Raw genomic sequence first — 21,013 nt, forward strand, 5'->3', positions numbered from 1 at the left:
TCTGAAGGTTGCCAGTTCGATTCCCGGCCGTGCCGAATGACGTTGTGTCCTTGGGGCAAGGCACTTCACCCTACTTGCCTCGGGGGGAATGTCCCTGTACTTACTGTAAGTCGCTCTGGACGAGAGCGTCTGCTAAACGTGAACGTGAACAGCAGTTTACGTTTCCGCAGGCCGTTTCCACAGCGTTTCACCCTCTCTCCTCCCCTCTTCCTCTCCCCCCAGAAGAGGAGGAGAGCGGCGACGACGAGGGTGACATCATCACCCGCGCCGCGCTCAAGCGCCAGTCTCAGCTCATCATTGACTCCAAGACCAAGAGAAAGACCCGGACCAAGAAGAAGAAGGGGAAACACTGATCCAGGGAGGCCGGTCCGGAGGCCGGTCCGGAGGCAGCCCTGGGGGGCTGAAGTGTGTCTGTGTGCAGTTATACAGCATGTGGTGTAGTACAGCATGGTCTAGGAGTGTATACTTATGTGCTAGATGGAACACAGTGACTCACTGAAGGTTCAAACTAGGCATGTGGTCTCACTCGTCCCATTTTATGTTTTCATTTACGTATGACAATGGATTATTTACTCGCTGACAAATAAGTACATATTTTTGATTTTTGGAATATACTCCTAGGAGCTTGGGAAGAGATACAGAATCTCGTGCTGGCATATACTATAGATCTAGCTATTCTCACTTAATATAGTTTCGTGTCAAGCTTCCACAAGTAGTGATTTGATTCTGCTATTAGACTCAATTTGTAACAACAGCAGTAATTATAATAAAAACACACCTTTCTTTTTTAGAAATACAATTGTTCTTTATGTACAAACATTTGTCTGTGAAGGAGAATGTCTTCACTCCTTTTGTGCCCAAAAATGAAGTCACATATTCCTCTCAAGTCGCAATCCATGAATGACTGTGTTTTGACAACAGAAATGTTCTTTTTCCCTGTCCTGTTGGCTCAACACATTTTTCTCCCTCCGTGACTCTATCTCTCTCCTATCTCTCCCCTCTCTCTCTCCCTCTCTCTCCCCTCTATCCCTCCCCCCTCTCCCCTCTCTCCCCTACAGCCAGCAACATAAACCCTCGCCCTTTTGTACATTTATTGTTTCATATTGTGTGCTTTAAATGGTGATACTTTCCATGGCGACATTTGATCTGACATTTACAAGACATATGATACTTTAAGCAACCTGCCACTGCAAAATGACCTGTCAGTCAGCATAGTTAACCCCACCCTCAATCACCTGTGTCATACTGGAACACAGTACATTACAGTAAGACATCATGTACCCAAGCTTTTTAAATTTCAGGGAGGGAGGGGCAGATGTCCCGAGCCAAAGGTATGTCTATCCTATTGTCTCTGTGATCGAAACTCTACTTTGAATGGTCGGGTCATTTGACACACACACAGCCATGGTTTATTGTGACGTGATAGGCTTTGTGGATTGAAAGGCCAGTGGGTTCATAGATGACACACTTCCTTGTCACGTACATTTTGATCGTCCGATGCACTTTTCATGTACATGGAGAATGTTCTGTAGTTGACACTGTCAAATTGCAACCAACTTATGAGGGCAACAAGCTACATACACAATGCTAACCAACGTGTTACCACACTGCAAAGCTCGCTGTGTGTTTTTTGGACTATTATTTCTTTTATCCATGTCTATGATTTCGTTTATCTATGTTCCCGCCAAAAATGTATGCCAGCCAAGACAGTGTGGAAGCAGTTTTTCAGTTAGTCTCTTTCATTTACATCCATTTATGTTTGTCTACGAGAGAAATTAAGTTGTAGAAATGACCTCATCTATGTATCCCATTAAAGAACAAAGCACATTGTTTATTAGTACTCGGATGTTTTTGCATTCACTCATTGAAGATCGATATGACTGTCAGTGTCTTGTCCATCCTGTTGGCTGACAATAAATACTGTCTCAGGTTACTGAGTCCAAGATGCTGGTATGACAGCTGTCTCTCACAAGCTAGCAGCAGCCATGGCTGCATGACTGTGGCTAAAATATGCAAGACAGTCAAGGGACACTAAACCTTGGTAAGGAGATGACATGTGCTTTGCGCTGTTCAGTGTGGTTTTTTTTGGTGCCCGTGTGTGTGTGTGTGGTTGTTATGTCATCTGCAAGCCAATCATTGCAACCTGACATTTCGGCCTACTGTAAATTCTAAACTAAGCGAACAGACAAAACCACAATGGCCGGGTTAACGCTATGAGCTTTTTAGGAACGTTCTAAGAGCGTTCCAGAGTGCTGTTAAAACGTTCGTAAGAAGATCTTAGCGTTAAGAGCTTCTTAACGAATCTGGGAAACCCGGCCAATGTAGGGGGACAAAAGAATGTATATATCTAAAGATTGCAAGTCATGTAAAAGACCTCCAAGTTTGTATTCCTCAACAGTTAATCCAAGCAGCATTTTGTCTACATAGTGAGAGGGTGTGAATGAGTGTTTGTTTTAAGTCTTTTAATGCAGTGACGCACATAGGAATAAAAACACAAAGACACTTGGGCCTACAATCAGCTACAGGTGCCTCAAAGCAAGGGCACTCTTGTGCACAAAGTGTGTGGAGTGGGGGGGAGTGTTTACTTTATAATTGTTCCTCTAGCACAGCACAAACCATTTAACCTAATTTTTGTGTGCTGGCTGGTTTTACAAGGGTCTGGTCTAATTCTTTTCTTTCGACATCACATAAAAAAATATACACAACTCACAACCTTTTATGTATATTCTCAGAAAACGACCATTACACGCTGTGTTGAATGGACTGCTAAACACGACTGAGGTCAATCTCAAAGTGAGAGAGAAAGCGAGAGAGAAAGAGAGAGAGGATGTTATACCTTCCCCGGCATTCCAGGAAGGCCGTTTTTTTCCATGACTCTACTCTGAAAAGCATCTTTAATCACTTGCTCATCCCTCTGGGGAAAAAGCCACAACCTTAAATGCACACACAGATAAACCTGCAACATTCAACAAACGAGGGAGAGAGAATGTTCCGAATGCGCAGGCATTCAATTATGCACGCACGCAACGCATCTACCTCTGATTGAGCTACTCTCGCGTTCATCGCTGTAACACACTTCCTCCCAAAATCTTTCTCGTAACTAACATATAAGGTGTAAATCAAATGTCAAGACAATAAGCATGTGCCTGCTCAGATAACGACTTTGTCACATATAAAAAATGTGTAGAAGAGGACTGGCCAGACAATTATCCAGAAATGTGGAGATAGGTGAGGAAAAACACACGTCGTGGTGACATACACAGTACGTCATCCGTCTCACTAAGAACAACATCAATTCGCAAACTCCTTTTCTTGGCCTCGACTATTAGCAAATGGGGGCAAGCTAGGGGAAATGTAAGTTATTCTCAAATCTAACTATATTAATGGCATGAAGTGAACAGTCTCTAGTGCCAATGATTGAAAATGCAGAAATTGGTGGCTCTCTTCTAATGAAGAGACAAGTTAAGCGGAATGATTGGATCTGACAAATCTGGCAACAAATGGGGGCAGAAAAAGAGGTGGGAGTCCATTTCACCCACACCCCCTTGTTCCCATAATGGAACATAATCACACGCCTTCCACAGAAAACCAGTGACAACAAATGCCAAGGTCTCTATCACTTTGGAGCAAAACTATAGTTTAAGGGATATCCTTCCTGTCTCACAGAGAAGCTAAGACAACATGGTTTCAAGGAAGGCTCTGTGTTGACCTGAGATACAGGTCAAGCTAACCAATCCAGTTCAGTAAGTCCTTGATTATAAGTTGTGTATGTTTGCTGTTCTACAACTCTTTAATGAAGGGTGTTGATGGGAAGAATACCTCTAGAATGGATTTGAATGAGTAGAATCAAACTATGTATTGTTTAATTCCTTGTCAGCCATCTTTTTACCTATCATTGTCGCATAATGTGTTGGCTGCCACAATATGTATTTCTAGATGAGACTCCTTTGACAGACATCCTGTCAGTAGTTTAAGGTTTGGAGCAAACAGAGAATTATAGGTTTACTGTTAACAAAGTTGTTGATCTTATAACAAGCTCTGTTTTCGTAGGATGTATGTCGCTACTACTGGTTGCTACGAAAGCACGGTTTGTCAGATTCAATGTGGAATGTGGAATCCCTTCTCTTTGAAGGTGGAGTCCTTTTTGTATTTTAGACGTGTTACGTATAAGAAAGAGAACTGTGTGCCCTTTTTAGAACCGGGACATGATTTGCGTCAGTAGACTTGCAAGAGCTCATTGATTCCTCTGGGTAAAACAAGAATGCACTGTCCATAAATTTGGTTCCTATAACCTTATAGTGATCAATGACACCTCAATGACCTCATTCTTTCAACTGGCCAAAAACGTAAATACGGAAAGATTTTCGAATCCAATTCCATGGATTAATTTCAAGGGTCACAAACGACATCACAAGACTCGCACTGAGAGATGTTTTCTCGACAAATGTTCTTCATTTTGATTTAGTCTCTCTCTCTCTCACGCCGTCTCTCTCTCTCTCTCAACGGTTGTTCAATACAGGAGCAGTGGCAAGGGCCTCTCCCTGTCCCTCTTTTGGGTGAGGTGAGAGACTCGAGGACTTGTGTGAGATGCGCTCTACCCTGGCCCTGTGTGGTGGTGGTGGTGGTGGAGGAGGAGAGCGGGGTCTCAGGGCCCGGGTGGGCAGGATGAAGAGGCTGCTGTGCCTGCGGCCTGTCCACCGTGTGGACGTGCAGATGGACACGGAGCCTGGCGTGTGGCTGAGGAGCTTCCAGCTGCTGGACCCCGAGGGACACTCCGAGGTGAGGGGGCGCTGACGGGGGGGGGACGGGGACGGGGACGGGGGGGGGGTGAGGGTGTGTGGGTGGGAGGGTGGGAGGGTTTGAGGGTGGGTGCGCCAAGGCAAAGCCTGTGAAGCTCTTGCCGCCAGACTGCTCACACACCTCCTCGACACGTTTCCGCCGAGTCCGTTTGGGCCTGCTTCCTTTTCCTGAGATGAACCTTGCTCTCGAAGCCAAAATCAATCAATGCAATCTATAACCCACCCGCTATTCCCCTCTGTGCCCACACGCTTCCTCCAATCAGCGTTTGTTTTGTGGGTTCCTAGGCATTAGGGGTCTGATGTTAGCAGCAGCCCAGGATGAGTCATTATTGGGCCAACAAACTACGCAGGGTTACTAGGGTGGGGTCATTCGTGTGTTTCTTCAACAGTGAGGCAGTACAACAGGTGTCCTATATCTCGGGACTGGTTATGCGTCAGAACTGAGATGTTTCTCAGGGTATTGTCTCTTTTGGTCGTGTGGCTGCAGTGCCATTGAATATAAAATACAAGTGATACCTAGGACAAAGTCAGTTCCTTCAGGGAACTTCTCATCTTTCCTTGATTTAATGTGTCACTGGAACTGGGGTGCGTTTCCCGCATCGTAGCTAAAGAGGCTCTCGGAAATGCTTGTAGATTACTCCTTACAAGCATGTTCGGGAAACGCACATAGGAAATAATAATGGTTTGTTATTTTGCTTGTAGAAAGCTCCACCGTTATCGGGAAACGCAGCCCTGGTCTCTCAATGTAGCCTAATTGTGTTCAGTAGCAATACAAGCTTTTTTTCACCAAAGCTAGTGCTGTTTCTTTCTTGTTTAACAATTTGTTTGATTTGAAACCTTAATTTTTTTTCCGGGACAACCTCCTTTCAAGTCTACGTTGTCGGCTTTGTACTGAAATCTGTGTCTGTCTGTGTGTGGTGTACACATTCGCCAGCTAGTCCTTTATTCATCTGTCTCATTAGTGATTATGAATCCCCATTTCCTCTTGCACTTCTCCTTTTGTAAACAAATGGATGGATGGACAGACAGAGGGAGATGGATGGATGTTTATACATTGTCAGAGAGAGGCGGCGGACATCTCATTAGTGGAACAAGGTGGCTCATTCTCCCCTCCAGTAGCCACTGTCAATCCCCAGACTAATGAGAGAGGTTTGGAAGGGGAGCCTTTGGTCAGACAAAGACCATCTGCTAGGCTAGGGTTAGCGCAGGCGGCACTGCCAATGTGGGAATTTGGGCCTACTTTGGCTTTTTTGGTTCATTTGTTGTCAAATGTGTTGGACAGTACTTCTTTTTGTCAGTCACAAGTTTTGTTTGTACACCTGTTTTAATTTTTTGGGTTCCACAACCTAAATATCCATCCTGTTGCTTGTACTGTGTTCTAATGTTTGGAACAGGCCAAGGAAGTCCTCATCTGATTTGAAGTCTGCGTCTGCTCCTAGATAGAACTGAACTGAAGAATGTGTCTGAAGAATAACTGGTATATTATTTTGAGGAACATATAATAGATCATAATCAGTTGTATTGAATAAATAACATTAGAAAAGGTTCTAGGACATATTTAATGAACTTGCGAGGACCAATTTTAAAATGGAACCGACTTGTTTTCTGTGGCATTTCTCACACCCTGCTTGTGACTCCATGCCTAATGAGCTAGCCTGTGAACTGTCCCAACAGGAACCGTGGCACTGAAAAGAAGCATACACAAAGGTATTTGTCACCTGAGCATCACATTGTTTGTTTTTGGGACATGTTTCTCATACTGTAGGTGTCATGAACTCTCTGTCATGAGGTGTCATTTTCTATCATCATAAAAATAAGTTACAAAAGGTGCAAATTACCTTTCAATACCAACATAGTTTTAAGTTGGTTTTACAGCCAAACCCTTTTTACGGTTTGTGTGAACACTATGGATCAATTCTTGTGTGGAAGGCCCGATTGATTGAAATATACCAGTCCTATTAGCCCCGCGCTTCTTAACGAATCTGGGAAACCCGGCCATTAGTGCTTCTCATGGGAGACGGAAGAACTGCGTGCGCGCTGATATAGTCCCAGCCCACACCTGTTCTATTCACCTGCCCATGCTGTAGGTGATACCTGACAAACGACTTGTCGCAAGCAGCGAAACCGGTCACGCGAAAGAGTTGCTGTGTTTTTGAGGTTGCGTATAGACGAATTCAACGATTTGATTTGCTCGTTATTGTACATTAGCAGTAATGGGGGTGAATTTGTGCGTGATTTACATGAACTACATCGTCTGCATTATGCCTCGACATCCCTGACATTTGAGGAACTATTAGTCTACTGGCCCTCGTTTGTATCGTTGTGGAATACAACCGTGGACTGACTATTCATTTCCACATTGGATGCGTTGAAGACATGGCTTCCTAAAGTACAATATATTTTATTATTCCTTCTTCTAAAACGTCTGGTAAATAATGGGGAAATGGAACCTAACAATGGTAGGCTATTCAAAATAATGTTATTATTCTAAATTGTTTTGCACGATCCATGTGTAAGTCAGATGAATAAACATCTCCTAACGTAGGCTGTATTTAGAAACATGGACAAAATGTTTTAAAACAATGTTATATAATAGCCTATAGTTGAGGCACCACTATGAACAAAACGAAGCATTTGTAATAACGTTTAGGATGTCTCTTTTTTTATCCTTTTGTGTTTTTCAAACTTTAAAAAAGTAATGACGTTCTCACTTGTATCTGTCACTGTAATTAAAATGGTTGCTCTTAAAATATTTGGTGTGTACAGACACCACGAGTGTCCGTTTGCCAGGACAGAACATTGAAGTAATGGGCTAGTTCAGTGATCCATGGAGCTTTATCAACAGCCTTGCGTGTCTGTACCAGAATGGAGGACATAGTCAATACTGGCTGGTTCTTTCACTGGGGGCTATAATGCAATAATAACGGGCCAGCACCACACTGGTGCCTGTGTGGGTTTTTATGACAGACCATGCATATAGATAAGTTTCCACTGTTGGATAATAAATGTTGTTGTGCGTGATGGTCATATTTCATGCTGTATGGCAATCGGCAACAATACAGTATTTATGGCTTTCTCATCTCAAAATAAGCAAATAATCTTTTTTTTTCTTCTTCCAAATGTTAAGTGGTCAGGTATTTTCTGTGCTTTTTCTTAAATGGTTGGATTGCCATCCTCAAGGTAGCGATATTGTATTGTAAAAGATGTGTCTAAAAATTGAAGCTTGGAAATTCATCTGTTACATGTGAGACGCACGTGAGACACACATTAAGCATGTGGCCAGGCGTCTCGAGAGCTGCAATTAATGCTGCCACCAAACTTGAAATGTCAGCAATCTTGTAGAATGTCAAACAGGATGAAGGTCAAATTTGCATGCAGCACAGCATCTAAAGAATAACGATTATTGACAGTGTTGTGTTCACCCTCGGTGCAACGGCTCAGAGCATGGATGCATGAAAGGGGAAGGGAAACCAAGTCAAAAACTGTTTGTGGGGGGGAAAAAAGTACACGACGGATAGAAAAATGCTGCGACGCAAATTTCCAGATGCGTCAACGAGGATCTACCCAAAGACAGAAGCGACTGCATTTCTTTGAAATGTTCATCGAGAGAAGTGCCGATGAGACCGAAGCCCAACTCTCAGTACTCCCGCCCGACAGCCCCTTTAACCGTCTCCCCTCCCTCCACAGGACCCAGTACAGGAGTGGGGCGAGGAGGTGGAGGAGGGCGCCGTGTTCGGCATCACCCTGCGGAGGGAGCCCACCTCGCCGGACACCCCGACAGACTCCGCCTCTCCCGCCGACGTGCCCCCCTCCGTCTTCAGCTTCGTCCAGTACCACACCGTCAAGGCAAGGCCGCGCCCGCTCCAGAACAGTCCCCGAGACTCTCCCCGTGGGGAAAGCCCTCCGTCCATATCCACGTGCAGTTCCATCGCATTCCAATCGTCACGTGTTTCCCTCTCGTCTTCCCCTCCCCTTTTCCTTCCGTTTCCCGCTTCCTTTGGAACGCGAAGGTGCGCCGGCTCAAGGCTGCCACCCTGGAGCGTCTGGTCTGCCACCTGCTGGACGCCGAGCACCAGGAGGGCGACTACGCCCGCGTCTTCCTGTCCACCTACCGGACCTTCACCTGCCCCAACGCCCTCATAGAGCTGCTCTTCCAGAGGTGAGGCCCACACACACACACACACACACACAGCATGGGCCTCTTCTGTAGGGACTCCTCCTGTTTGGAGGCCTGGGACTGATTGGGTGGGCTAATTGGGCCTGCATAATTGGTAGACATTGTTTCATGCTGTCGGCATGCTCCCTGTGGCATGTTTATTAGGTCGACGAGATGGGATTGGAGTTATGAGTCAGGGATAAACTAGATAGTTATGTGTCATCATTTATGACTTAGCTATAGGCAGTGGAGGTAGATGGTACACAGAGAAATTGATTATTTAACTTTTTGTTAGTTTACTAGATTCATGGTTGACAGTGGGTTGAGAATAAGGATGTTCTATTTGGCAAATGTGTGGTTTTGTCGATCCTGGCAAAGCTGTCCGTGAAAACGGCTTATGAGCCGCGGTTCCAAAACACCTCAAGACTTGAGCTCCGTGGCCTAGATTTCAGTGATACTAATCCTCGGTATGTTATCACACTCAACAATGAACTCACACCTTCCAAGGCAGTGTTTGACTTTAGTCATATAAGGCGCCAACCCTTTCCTTCTTGCTCTCTGCCAGTGGCGTGAGACTGGAACGCAGTCACCTGATATTTCCAGCCCTTTGAAACGCATTCTCTCCATACTTGTATGAGTGATGCCCTACTGTAGAAGGGAGTGTGTGTCCAACCAGTTTCCCGAAGTGACAAAAGTGCAGTACCTCACCTACCAGCGAGTTCCCCCCCCGTTGCTCTTCCTTAACACATGCCACAGTTCACTAACAGCTTCATTCCTATTTCGTATCTCTGTCGTTTGCTGACAGTAGAACGCTCAAGGTGTATCCAAAAAGGACAAAAGCACATTTGTCATTACTCTTGGTACACTCTTATCCTGTTCATTCTGTCGATTATTCCCAGGGAAGCTCATTCTCATTTCACTGAGGGCTGCCAGCTGGCGGATTCCACCTATTTTACGATTGGAAGGCCACGCATGACGACTTAACAATTGATAAACACCCTCATATATCCGCCGTATGGCAAAGTCCATGTCAAAGATGACCTCATCCTTTAGAGAGGGACATCGCATGCGCCACTGCTACACTATGACTGCCACTGAAAGCTTTCCTCCCTTTGTCTTTCTGCAGAGATGATGTGATGGCCAACCTGGACGACAACGTCTGCCCCAGGAGGTGAGAAGGAGCACTCTCTACACGCCTCTCCGACGAGGCACTCCAAAGTACAAAGGCCTCGGGAGCGTTAACTAGTATTAACACAACAGACCCGCCATGTGATACGTATCTCCAAATGTCAGTCATCCTTTGGTGGGTGGTACAACCTTCCTCCCCCATCAACAAGTCCCGCCCACCTCCCCCTCGAATTCTTTTCAAAACCCCGGTTGGTCAGTCAGTCCAAAATCCAAACTCGTCAGAGCACTGCACTGCACCCCCCCCCCCCCCCCCCCACACACACACACACAAAAAAGTCAGAGGTGCGTTTGATATAACATGCCCGTCCCCCCTCCAGCACGCTGCTGCCAGTGATCCGGCTGTGGCTGGAGGAGTTTGCGGAGGACTTCCGCGAGCCGCCCCAGTACCACGCCCTGCGGCTGGTCATCGTCCACCTGCGCCACCGCCTCTGCTTCCGACGCCTGGCCCTGTGCGCAGAGACCCTGCTCAAGAGGCTTCAGGCTGAGGGTAGGCCACCAGCCCCTCCCCCCCCCCCCTACATCCCCCCCCCCCCTACACCCACTCCCCCATACTAACAGCACTGTGAGGGGGAGATGTTATTGTTGCGCGGCTTCTTCTTTTTTGATGATCAGACGACTGCATTACTGCATGGGAGACTGGAACGGTCCTTGATTCTCCGCTGCACACGCTACATGCACTTTTTGTACGTGCGTTTTGGCCTGAAGCGTTGGCTCAACGCATGAACGAAGTAACAAATGTAAACCTGGGATATTGTGAAGCCCAGAGAGAGATAAATCTAGAACAGACTTCGGTTGAATGTGCCTGGGACAAGCCTTTTGAATACGCGAATAGGTCGGAGGGTGCGGGTGCCCATGTGTTTGTTATGCAACGCTGTTTTCATTCGTTTCAGATCACAGCAGCTGTCAGGCGACGCGGGAGGAGACCGCTGACTGTCAACAGCCGGAGGAGGGGGAGGAGGAGGAGGAGGAGGGCCGAGGAGACACGGACACCAAGGAGGAGGAGCCACAGGACTGGATGGACTTCCCAGAGAAGGAGGTGGCCGAGCAGCTGACGAGATTGGACGCCGTGAGTGTGAATCATTGACGCGAGGCGGGGTCCCCGCCCTCGCTGAGTTTGGCTGAGTTTTTGCACAAAGTACGCGGCTTCGAAAAAGCCTGTTGCTCTTATCGACCTCTCCCTCCCGGTCCTCTCTTTCTCCCTCTGGTTCCCTTTCTTTCTCCATCTCATGTCTCTTTCTCCCTCTCTCTCTCTTTCTCCCTCTCTCTCTCTTTCTCCCTCTCTCTTTCTCCCTGCCCTTTTTCTCTCTTTCTATTCCCCCCCCCTTCTCTCAACCCCTCTCCTACTGTATGTCTCATGTCTCTCTCCCCCCTCTCCAGGAGCTGTTTGCGAGGGTGGTGCCGTTCCAGTGCCTGGGCTGCGTCTGGTCCCAGCGGGACAAGAAGGAGAACCGCCGCGTGGCGCCCACCGTCCGCGCCACCATCGCCCAGTTCAACGCCGTCACCCACCGCGTCATCACCTCGCTGCTCTGCCCCTCCCCCCCCGCGCCTTCCTCCACCGCCGCCCTCTTGTCCTCCTCCTCCTCCCTCTTGCCGCCCTCCCCCTCCCCGGGCTCGCCCCGCGGCCCCCACACTAGCCCCGCCCACAGGGCCCGGGTCATCGAGAGATGGGTCGGCGTCGCGCAGGTCAGCATGGCCAGACAGAACTCTCTGTGTGTGGTCCCGTGGCGTCACACGCGGCGCGTGACGCCGTGTGCCGCACACACACACACACACAGAAAACACATGGATGCGTATCTCTGTATTACCAGCTCATGTTGGGATAACGTCCCAGGTGTTGACCTCCTCCATGTCTCTCCCCCCCGTTTTCGCAGGAGTGCCGACAGCTGAGGAACTTCTCGTCCCTGAAGGCCATCCTGTCGGCGCTGCAGTCCAACGCCGTGTACCGCCTCAAGAAGACCTGGGCCGCCGTCAGCAGGTGAGGGACGCGCGCCTCGTTAGAGGAACAGCCGTGTCGCTGTAGCCGAAGACGCGCGGCTGACGTCCGAAACGTTTGCCAAACACCAGAAACTGCATAACAGACTACAGAGTTTCGACTATAGTTTTCTATAGTCTGTTGTAACCCTCGAGTCGATGACATCTCTATTGTAGTACAGTCATTTGTCTTTTAAACAGGGTTTTGGATACTCGTTATAATACGAATGGCTTTATACTCCATGTCATTTGAACCGCTTTGGAGATTGTACTCATGTTTTCCCCCATCCTGATTGGCTCCAGGGAGTCCCTGGCCACCTTTGAGCTGCTGTGCGAGACCTTCCCTGATGAGAACTGCGTGCTGACCAACAGGGAGATCCTGCTGGAGGTGAGCGCCCCCAAACCCGCTCGCTCACACAGCTCCCTACCTCGGTCGCCCTCGCGTGCCCCGCCCCAAACACGCTCCCACAGGGAACAAAGCAAAACACGGGGCTTGAGCGTGGTCCCACGTGCTCTGCTCGCCCGCCAGACGGAGGAGGGTTTGTGTTTACGTGGCGATCGTTTTTTTTGTTCAGAGTTCGTGTGGGTCTGGAAAATAAAAGAGGCACTGTGTTGAACCAGAGTGATATCGTATCCCTGTCAATCAGGCACTGTTACGTATCCAATTGGTTTGCCACGTTAATTGGCGTTCTGCAGATGGAAGTCCTCGCGATGGGGAGGGCACATTCTGAGTCGAGTCGCTTTCACTGAACACACGCGCCCACACAGTACACACACACACACACGCACACTGTACAAACACACACACACCTGTTTAGGTGAAAGTGTACACACAGTGTATCAAATCACTGGTTAGGGCGTTGGCCAGACTTTATCGCTCATCTGTCATCTAATCCCACCCATTGCTTGACAGGGGGGCGGGGGGGAGTAGAACCCTCTCACGCCCCACAACACGTGATGTAGGGAGGGAGTCAGGTGGCTGAACGGTGAGGGAATCGGGCTAGTAATCTGAAAGTTGCCAGATCGATTCCCGTGCCAAATGACGTTGTGTCCTTGGGCAAGGCACTTCACCCTACTTGCCTCGGGGGAATGTCCCTGTACTTACTGTAAGTCGCTCTGGATAAGAGCGTCTGCTAAATGACTAAATGTAAATATTATGTAAGTAGATTGAAGTGGTATTGCACCTTAGAAAGGAGGAGTTATGTAACCGGGGTATGTTATGATCAGACCACCACACCCTCTGCTATCACAGCCAAAGTGGCCGGGGGTGGGGTGACTTGTATTGACTCTCATGAACCACAACTGCCCACCTTTGGCAATCGTAATCACAAATAACTAAGGTGCGCTTGATGTGACTTACCCCACCACCGATACCGATGGAACTAACAACCGTGTGAGGCAAATCGAATGCACCGCAGATGGCTTTGCATGAACGGGTGTGTTCATCGTGTTTATCTTGTTCCTCTCCAGGACGGGAGCCAGCCCACAGAGGAGACAACCTCCAAAACTCCTCAAATCTGCCCCATGTCCAAGCAAGTGGTGAGAGTCCAGTCTATTCTTGTGAGCACGGGCTCATTGAATTCTGAGGGGTTTCTTAAGTATGTCAGTCATGCCGTTTCATTGTAGGAAAAAAAGCTGACTTCTCTCTCTTCTCTATTTGGGGACTGAAGCGCAAGACTAGATTGGGGAAAAAAAGTTGAAATAAAACCCCAAGTCTCAGCGAAAATAGCGTTTCCACCAGGAGAAGCCGAGACAGATATTCCTGAAGGGACCCTGTCATCATGCCTACTTCCCTAAAAGTCACATGGGGCTTGTCACTCGCCCACGATATCCACCTAATATAGGGCTCTCTCTCTGTCCAACTTCCTCTTTGTAGTCAAATTCAGCGGCCGAGGGCATTCACCCGAGTGGATATACTCGCTGGGGGAATATTACTCCTGTATGCACGCTCGGATGTGTGGGAATGCGTGTGTGTGTGGTGTATAAACGCAGCGTACCGGTCAGCCCCCCTGAACCAGTGTCTCCCCCCCCCCCCCATCCTTTCCTCAGACGTGCAGCAGTGGCATCGTCCCCTACCTGGGGACCTACCTGACCGTGCTCACCATGCTGGACACGGCCCTCACAGACACCGTGGAGGTGAGCCCCCCCGCCGCGTCCGCCCCCTTCCAACAGGGGCCCCCCCCTTTTCGAGAGGTCGCGTCACGCGCCTTTACCGGCCGCGTGCGTTTCGGGAGCGCTTCGTAACGTCGGCGGAAACGGGATTTCGCTGAAACTCACGTGTTCTCTCTCTCTCTCTCTCTCTCTCTCTCTCTCTCTCTCTCTCTCTCTCTCTCTCTCTCTCTCTCTCTCTCTCTCTCTCGTGTCGACGCTTTACAGGGAGGCCTCATCCACTTTGAGAAGCGTCGAAGGGTAAGCGCTGCCCCCTGGTGTACAAACGCCTCGACCAAGCCTCGAAACCTCGCTTCGCAGTGAGCTTACCATAGTCCTGACCGTGGCGTTTTCTTTGGTTTTCCTCTCCCCCCCCCCCCCCCCCCCCCCTCCTCCCCACTCTGAAACCAGGAGTTTGAGATCCTGTCCCAGATCAGCCAGCTGCAGGCCTCCTGCTCCCAGTACAGCCTGCCCCAGCTGCAGGCCTCCTGCTCCCAGTACAGCCTGCCCCAGCGTGAACACATCTCCTCCTGGCTACAGGCTCACACCCTGCTCTCCGACCAGGAGAGGTGAGGCACAGTCCAGCCCATACACACACACACACACACACCCTGCTCTCTGACCAGGAGAGGTGATATGCTCTGTCCAGACAGCCCAGCCCAAACACACACACACACACACACACAAAACAGTCAATGGTTGTTACTAGCCTCTGTGTTGGACACCTCCCCCCTCCCCCTCCACAATCTCAGAACCTGTCTGAATCCAAAATACATTGAGACTGATTCCACTCATTCAATTTGCCTGTTGGCAGTGCAAAGCATCTCAGTTGTCATGACCCCTTCCCTTCACACATTCCTTCTCCTCCGGGTCAGTTATGAGCTGTCTCGGTACCTGGAGCCCCCGGTGGACCCCTGCCCCAGCTCCCCCTGCTCCTGGAGCCACCGCCTGCTCACCAAGAAGCTCACCTCGTGAGTCTCCCACGAGCCGCGTCCACACGGACCTCCCGTCTAACGCAGCCGAACTCTCCCACGGTTTCCCATATCACAGCTCAAACTCTATTTTTTTGTAAATAGTGCTCGTTTAATCGAAAGCCCTTATCTCCTGTGTGTGCGTGTACGCAGGCTGCTGTCCGTCAACGACGGCTCCAGCAGGAAGACGCACGCCGACCAGATCAGCGTGTCGTCCTCGGGCTCCAGCGGCTCCGAGATGGAGGATGGGTCCTCCGCCCCCCAGCCCCTCCCCCTCAGGCTCAAACTCCAGGTGAGGCTCCTCCAAGCGCGCTCACGTCCGACTCCCCGCCGCCGCCGCAACGGCTCCACCTGCTGGAGGGATGAGAGATATTTATTCACCAAGGAAAGGAAAGCTTTCATTTTTGCGATGGGACATATAGGGGGAAAGTCCGGTCCGCCCTTTGCAAACATCGGTAAATAAATAAGACAGAGGACCCTGGGAAGGGTATTGCTCAGTGGTTAGAGCACTTGAAGGCAGACCAGGAAGGTCGCAGGTTCAAATCCCCCTGTACTTTTATGTCACTTTGGATTCAAGTGATAAAAGAATACGTAATAAAGAAACAAACTAAGAAGGTGAATAATAACACATCGACGAGTGTCTCTTTTGTGTTGGAAGTGTTCTCACCCTCTGTTCTCGTTGTCTTCTTTGTTCTATTCCAGTCCCTGTCAGGCTCCCTCCATGACGTGGCTGAGGACTTCTCCTCCTCCTCCTCCTCGTCGTCCTCCTCCTCGTCCACGTCCTACTCCCCAACTCCCTCCACCTCCTCCTGCAGCTCCTCGCAGGCCGACCTCAGCTCCTCCACCTCCTCCTCCACGGCGCTGAGTCCGGAGCCCTCCACCACCTCCTCCTCCCCCCAACCCTCGCTGCCCGTCTACAACAGGCAGGTGGCCGACTCCTGCATCGTCCGGGTCAGCGTGGAGTTCAGCAACAACTGCAACGTCTACAAGAGCATCCTGGTGGGTCGCCCGTGACAGGAGCAGGCAGTTCAAATCTCTCGGATGTCAAACCTGCTCTGGATCTGTCGGAGCAGATTTGGGGGAGCCAGGTGTTTGCTAGCGACTGAGTCTAAACACGCTTACAGATAAGATAGCAGGGATACTCACAAGGGATACTTCAATGGGATACTTTGACAGAGATACTTACAAGGGCTACAGGGACACTGGGGGGGGGGGGGGGATTTCATGCGAAACCTGTCCGACCTGTGTGTCATCATCCCCCCCCCACCCTCCTGCTCCCCAGCTGACCAGCCAGGACCACACTCCCCAGGTGATCCAGCGGGTCCTGGAGAAGCACAACCTGCAGGGCGTCAGCTGCCACGACTTCAGCCTCAGCCAGGTGCTGTCCCCCGACAAAGGTGAGCCCAGGACGCGCCCCCTACCCCGCCCACGAACCAGCCCCCGGGGCCTGGGGGGGCGACCGCCAGACAAGCTTCTCCTCAAAGTCAAGCGGTTAACTGCTGGGTGTATTACCTACGCATAGACATGTATGTCGTACGTGTTTATCTCTGTATTGGATCTCGTACGGCATTTCTTTGTGCTTCAAATGAGCATATATATATGTATATTTTGCTCCATGTTTTGTCGCTCCGGCCCATGTGTTCATACCGTTGTCCGCCCCCGCTCTATTCAGAACTCCAGATTCCCGACAAGGCCAACGTGTTCTACGCCATGTGCACCCAGGCCAACTACGACTTTGTCCTGCGCCAGCGCTGGAGGAGCCACAGCCGTCACCCCTTCACCTCCTCTCCCTCCTCCAGCCCCGGGGCTCTGGCCAGGGTGCGCCACGGCAAGTAGCTCAACGTCGCCTCCCGTGGCCCCCCCCCCCCCCCCGGAGGGAGAACCCCCCCATCTCGATTCGCGGCTCGCGGCCAACCCGGCCACGCGAGAGGTCACCGAACCTGTCCGAGAGCGTAGCTGTTTAGAATGTTCCAGCGTGTGTATCCGCTTTTGTGATTTTTTTGATTACACGTGACACACTCTGTAAGATGTACGCTATCTGCATTGGGATCGATATCGTAACCTGAGGACTGTGGAGGTTTTTGGCACCCAAAATGATTTGCTGGGCCAAAAGGGTGGCGCTGAAATCGATGTCCGCATACGGATAAGGGAAGCATCCGGAAATGAAGGAGCTCAGATGGACAGCTAGCACGCGTGCTCCCACAGTACGGTGACTGGAAAAACTGAATCCATTTTAAGAGAGACAGGAAATGAGAAGGCGATTGTGTGTGGATCTCTCTGTATGCCGCACACCGGTGGCAAGGAGACTCCATGACTCAACGCTTCCAAACAATAGACTTGAACCAACGTACCAGTAAGTGAAAAACGAACCACAGATTCCATACGAACCCATGACTTTTTCGTAACACACTAACACCAGCTAACGTTAGCAAAGATAAGCTAAGGCCCTCATGAGGACAACCACAACACCGTCAATCCCATCACGATCTTCGGAGGAGCACGCCATCTTCTCTGTACACCCGCGCCAATGTCAGCTCTGACCGCGCTCTCGGCCCTCGACGGAGAGGATTCGGTGAAAAGAACCGAAGGGAACACTGAATCGCATTTACCACACACACGCACCACTTAACAGACCCGTCCCAGCCCCTTCTCTATCCACAAGGTCATGCGGGTCATAGGCCGAGATGGGACCAGTGCACATTAGTGGACACTTGTCACTCCCCCGTGGTCTCCACCGACTCGGGGGGTGGGGTGGGGGGGGGGGGAGTGACCTGGGTGACATGTAAAGACATGAGTGGATGTTTGGGATTCCCCCCCGCAGGAGAAGCAGCATTGCCTGGATACTCAACATGCCCCCCCTGCGTCCCTGCCCCTGCTGGAAGGCTAGCTCAACCGCTAGAGCAAACCCCTAGGAACGATAGCCATAGCTCTAATGATATCTGTAATGCATTTCATGTGCGTATTAGATTGTACTAGCCAGGTTTTCAAAGAAATAGCTAGCACGTTTACACGTGTTCAGGTTTGAGGAGACGTTGAATTGATCTTTTGGTGTTATTCTACGCAGCGCTTATGTAAAGCATGCTAACTCACCGGTAGGGCTTCGCCCTCAGGTCTGCCTTCCAGCTGTGTATGTCGTCATATTTACGGTTTTCAGTTGTGTACATGTGAATGTCTCCATTGTAATACCGTGTCTGTGGCCAGTTTTCAATGTTATCAAATGAAGGAGTTGCCATGCTTGCGTTGTATTTGTTAAGATGTTGCCATGTGCCACCCTGCAGATGCACACAGAGAATGCAAGATGGAGAAACTGTCCTTTGTTTGCTCATGTACTGTATGGACTCTGTACAGTTCACTGGCCTGTCAAAGGGTAGCTGTTGTCCATCATGTAATAGAGAGACAAGTTTAAAGGCTTTTGGGGTCTTCATCCGTGTGTCGGTAGAGAGCAGACCACGCTTTTAACATGAGGTCGAGACATTAGTAAATGGACCTGATCCCAGATCTGCTCTCCTACCCTGAGACTCTTCAAACACTGGCACCCAGACCCTGAACACTGAACCTGGGTCAGTTTGGATGCTCTACCCCCACCCCCTCCATCATTCTCAACATGTCTGGGGGAGAGCACACTGATTATAACTGGGTATAACAGTGAGCACACTGATTATAACTGGGTATAACAGTGAGCACACTGATTATAACTGGGTATAACAGTGAGCACACTGATTATAACTGGGTATAACAGTGAGCACACTGATTATAACTGGGTATAACAGTGAGCACACTGATTATAACTGGGTAGAACAGTGAGCACACTGATTATAACTGGGTATAACAGTGCTCATGAGGAGTTCTAGGCTACAGCTTTTGTCTACCCGTCAGTGAATGTGGTCTTGTCTTGAGACGGAGCAGAGAACGTGAACGTGGACGGTCCCAGGAGGTCGCGGTTGCATTGAGGTCGATGTGATGGTGGAAACACCTGAGAGAGGTATGTGGTGGGGTTGGTGATGCCCAAGGGCATTATGCAGTGTTAAGATGTATTTATTGTTTGTTTGTTTGTTTTTTCGGGAGGGGTGAGCGGGTAAGGGAAGAGCGGGGGGGGGTATTTGTGCGTAGCCTAAACTCCTTTGTCTGCACTGTAGCCACTAAGCCTCTGGACACATTGGTCATCAACTGCTCCTGTGCATCTTTATGAATGAGAGCTGTGTGTGTGTGTGTGTGTGTGTGTGTGTGTGTGTGTGTGTGTGTGTGTGTGTGTGTGTGTGTGTGTGTGTGTGTGTGTGTGTGTGTGTGTGTGTGTGTGTGTGTGTGTGTGTGTGTGTGTGTATTTATGCTAGTGCGGTCCAGATGTTTATAAGTTAATTAAAGCACTTGCCTTTCAATGTCACCCTTTTGTTTTTAAACTATGAAATATTAATAAAGTAATTAATATACTCTAATCCAAATATGACAAAGCACTTGATGTACGAGCCCTGTCATGTAATCTCCAAATTCCTTTGTTATCCTCAGTGTTGCCACGTAACACCAGACGAGGAAAAAATACTTGGTCAGATATGTGTATTGTCTGCTGCTGAGTTTCTTTGAGGCGTGAAGGTCAGAGAGCTCATTTTTATTGTGAACACACAGTGAACACACAGTGAACACACAGTGAACACACAGTGAAAACACAGTGAAAACACAGTGAAAACACAGTAAATAGTAAATAGTAATAAGTAATAAGTAATAAGACACAACAGCTGGTATACGGAGTAGACCGATGAGTACAGTTCGTGTATATTAGGTCGTAAATGGTAAAGCCAGCTGTGTCTGGTCTAAAGACAGGAAACACTTCATTCATGGGTACCCCGTGCCCCACCGCTTGGTGGCGCTTGGCTCTATTTCAATACCATGGAAAGGGGTGTTTCTGCCTGCTGCTGTTTTTGCTTCAACCACTAGGGAGCAGTATGTGTTCAGGTTAGGTAGAGACCGCCGCTCAAGAACAATGAAGCAACAGCAGAGCGACAAAACCTTCTCATCACTCATCACGAGTGAAAGGAATTTCTGAAATAGGAGAGGGAGAAGGAACTTTGTATGAAATGGTCTCGTTGCCACACCATGTTGGCTACCCACCCACCCGCACACATATACTTCCAACACACTCACACAAACACATCACATGAGGGAATTTAGAGGTGCAGTGTGATGGACCCACCATGTACTGAACCAGTTGTTTCTCTCACTGGTGCGACAACAGACAACAGGGAGAGAGACAGACAGATGGACGCAGGCAGGCAGGCAGGCAGGCAGGCAAACAGGCAGACAGACACAGACAGACAATAAGACAGACAGACAGACACAGACAGGTAAACAGACAGACAGGCAGGCAAACAGGCAGACAGACAGACACAGACAGGCAAACAGACAGATAGGCAGACAGACAGACAGACAGACAGACAGACAGGCAGGCAGACAGACAGACAGACAGACAGGCAGGCAGACAGACACAGACACAGACACAGACACAGACACAGACACAGACACAGACAGACAATAAGACAAGCAAGCAGACAGGCAGACAGGCAGACAGACAGACAGACAGACAGACAGACAGACAGACACAGACAGACAGACAGACACAGACAGACAGACAGACAGACAGACAGACAGACAGACAGACAGACAGACAGACAGACAGACAGACAGACAGACAGACAAGCAGACAGGCAGGCAGGCAGACAGACAAAGATAGAACGCCTGACCAGACAGACTCCCTCCCCTTCTGACCTCCCTGCTCCCTCTCCGTCCTA

General features: G+C 49.4%; 2 protein-coding genes across 3 annotated transcripts in view; both read left to right on the plus strand.

The window, feature by feature from the left end:
* odad3 (outer dynein arm docking complex subunit 3) overlaps positions 1-799 on the plus strand; it is a 6,899-nt gene extending 6,100 nt beyond the window's left edge. For both annotated transcript variants that reach the window (XM_084684780.1, XM_084684781.1), the window contains one exon: positions 223-799. In XM_084684780.1, coding sequence (XP_084540906.1) covers positions 223-353 — 131 coding nt within the window. In that variant the 3' untranslated portion in view covers positions 354-799. The remainder of the gene's footprint in view (positions 1-222) is intronic.
* A 3,788-nt stretch (positions 800-4,587) lies between these two features.
* On the plus strand, positions 4,588-18,467 carry rgl3a (ral guanine nucleotide dissociation stimulator-like 3a). The gene is made up of 18 exons (XM_084685974.1): positions 4,588-4,779; positions 8,487-8,645; positions 8,723-8,958; positions 10,082-10,126; positions 10,461-10,630; positions 11,034-11,209; positions 11,521-11,826; positions 12,015-12,118; positions 12,418-12,502; positions 13,585-13,653; positions 14,164-14,250; positions 14,491-14,523; positions 14,674-14,831; positions 15,138-15,233; positions 15,387-15,525; positions 15,936-16,232; positions 16,516-16,630; positions 16,906-18,467. Exons 1-18 carry the CDS (start codon positions 4,588-4,590, stop codon positions 17,067-17,069), a joined length of 2,631 nt encoding a protein of 876 aa, XP_084542100.1. The 3' UTR covers positions 17,070-18,467.
* Positions 18,468-21,013: the final 2,546 nt, after the last annotated feature.

This window comes from Hypomesus nipponensis, chromosome 21 (genome assembly GCF_054491055.1).
Source record: "Hypomesus nipponensis isolate SF chromosome 21, ASM5449105v1, whole genome shotgun sequence".
In the NCBI taxonomy this organism is placed as follows: domain Eukaryota; kingdom Metazoa; phylum Chordata; class Actinopteri; order Osmeriformes; family Osmeridae; genus Hypomesus; species Hypomesus nipponensis.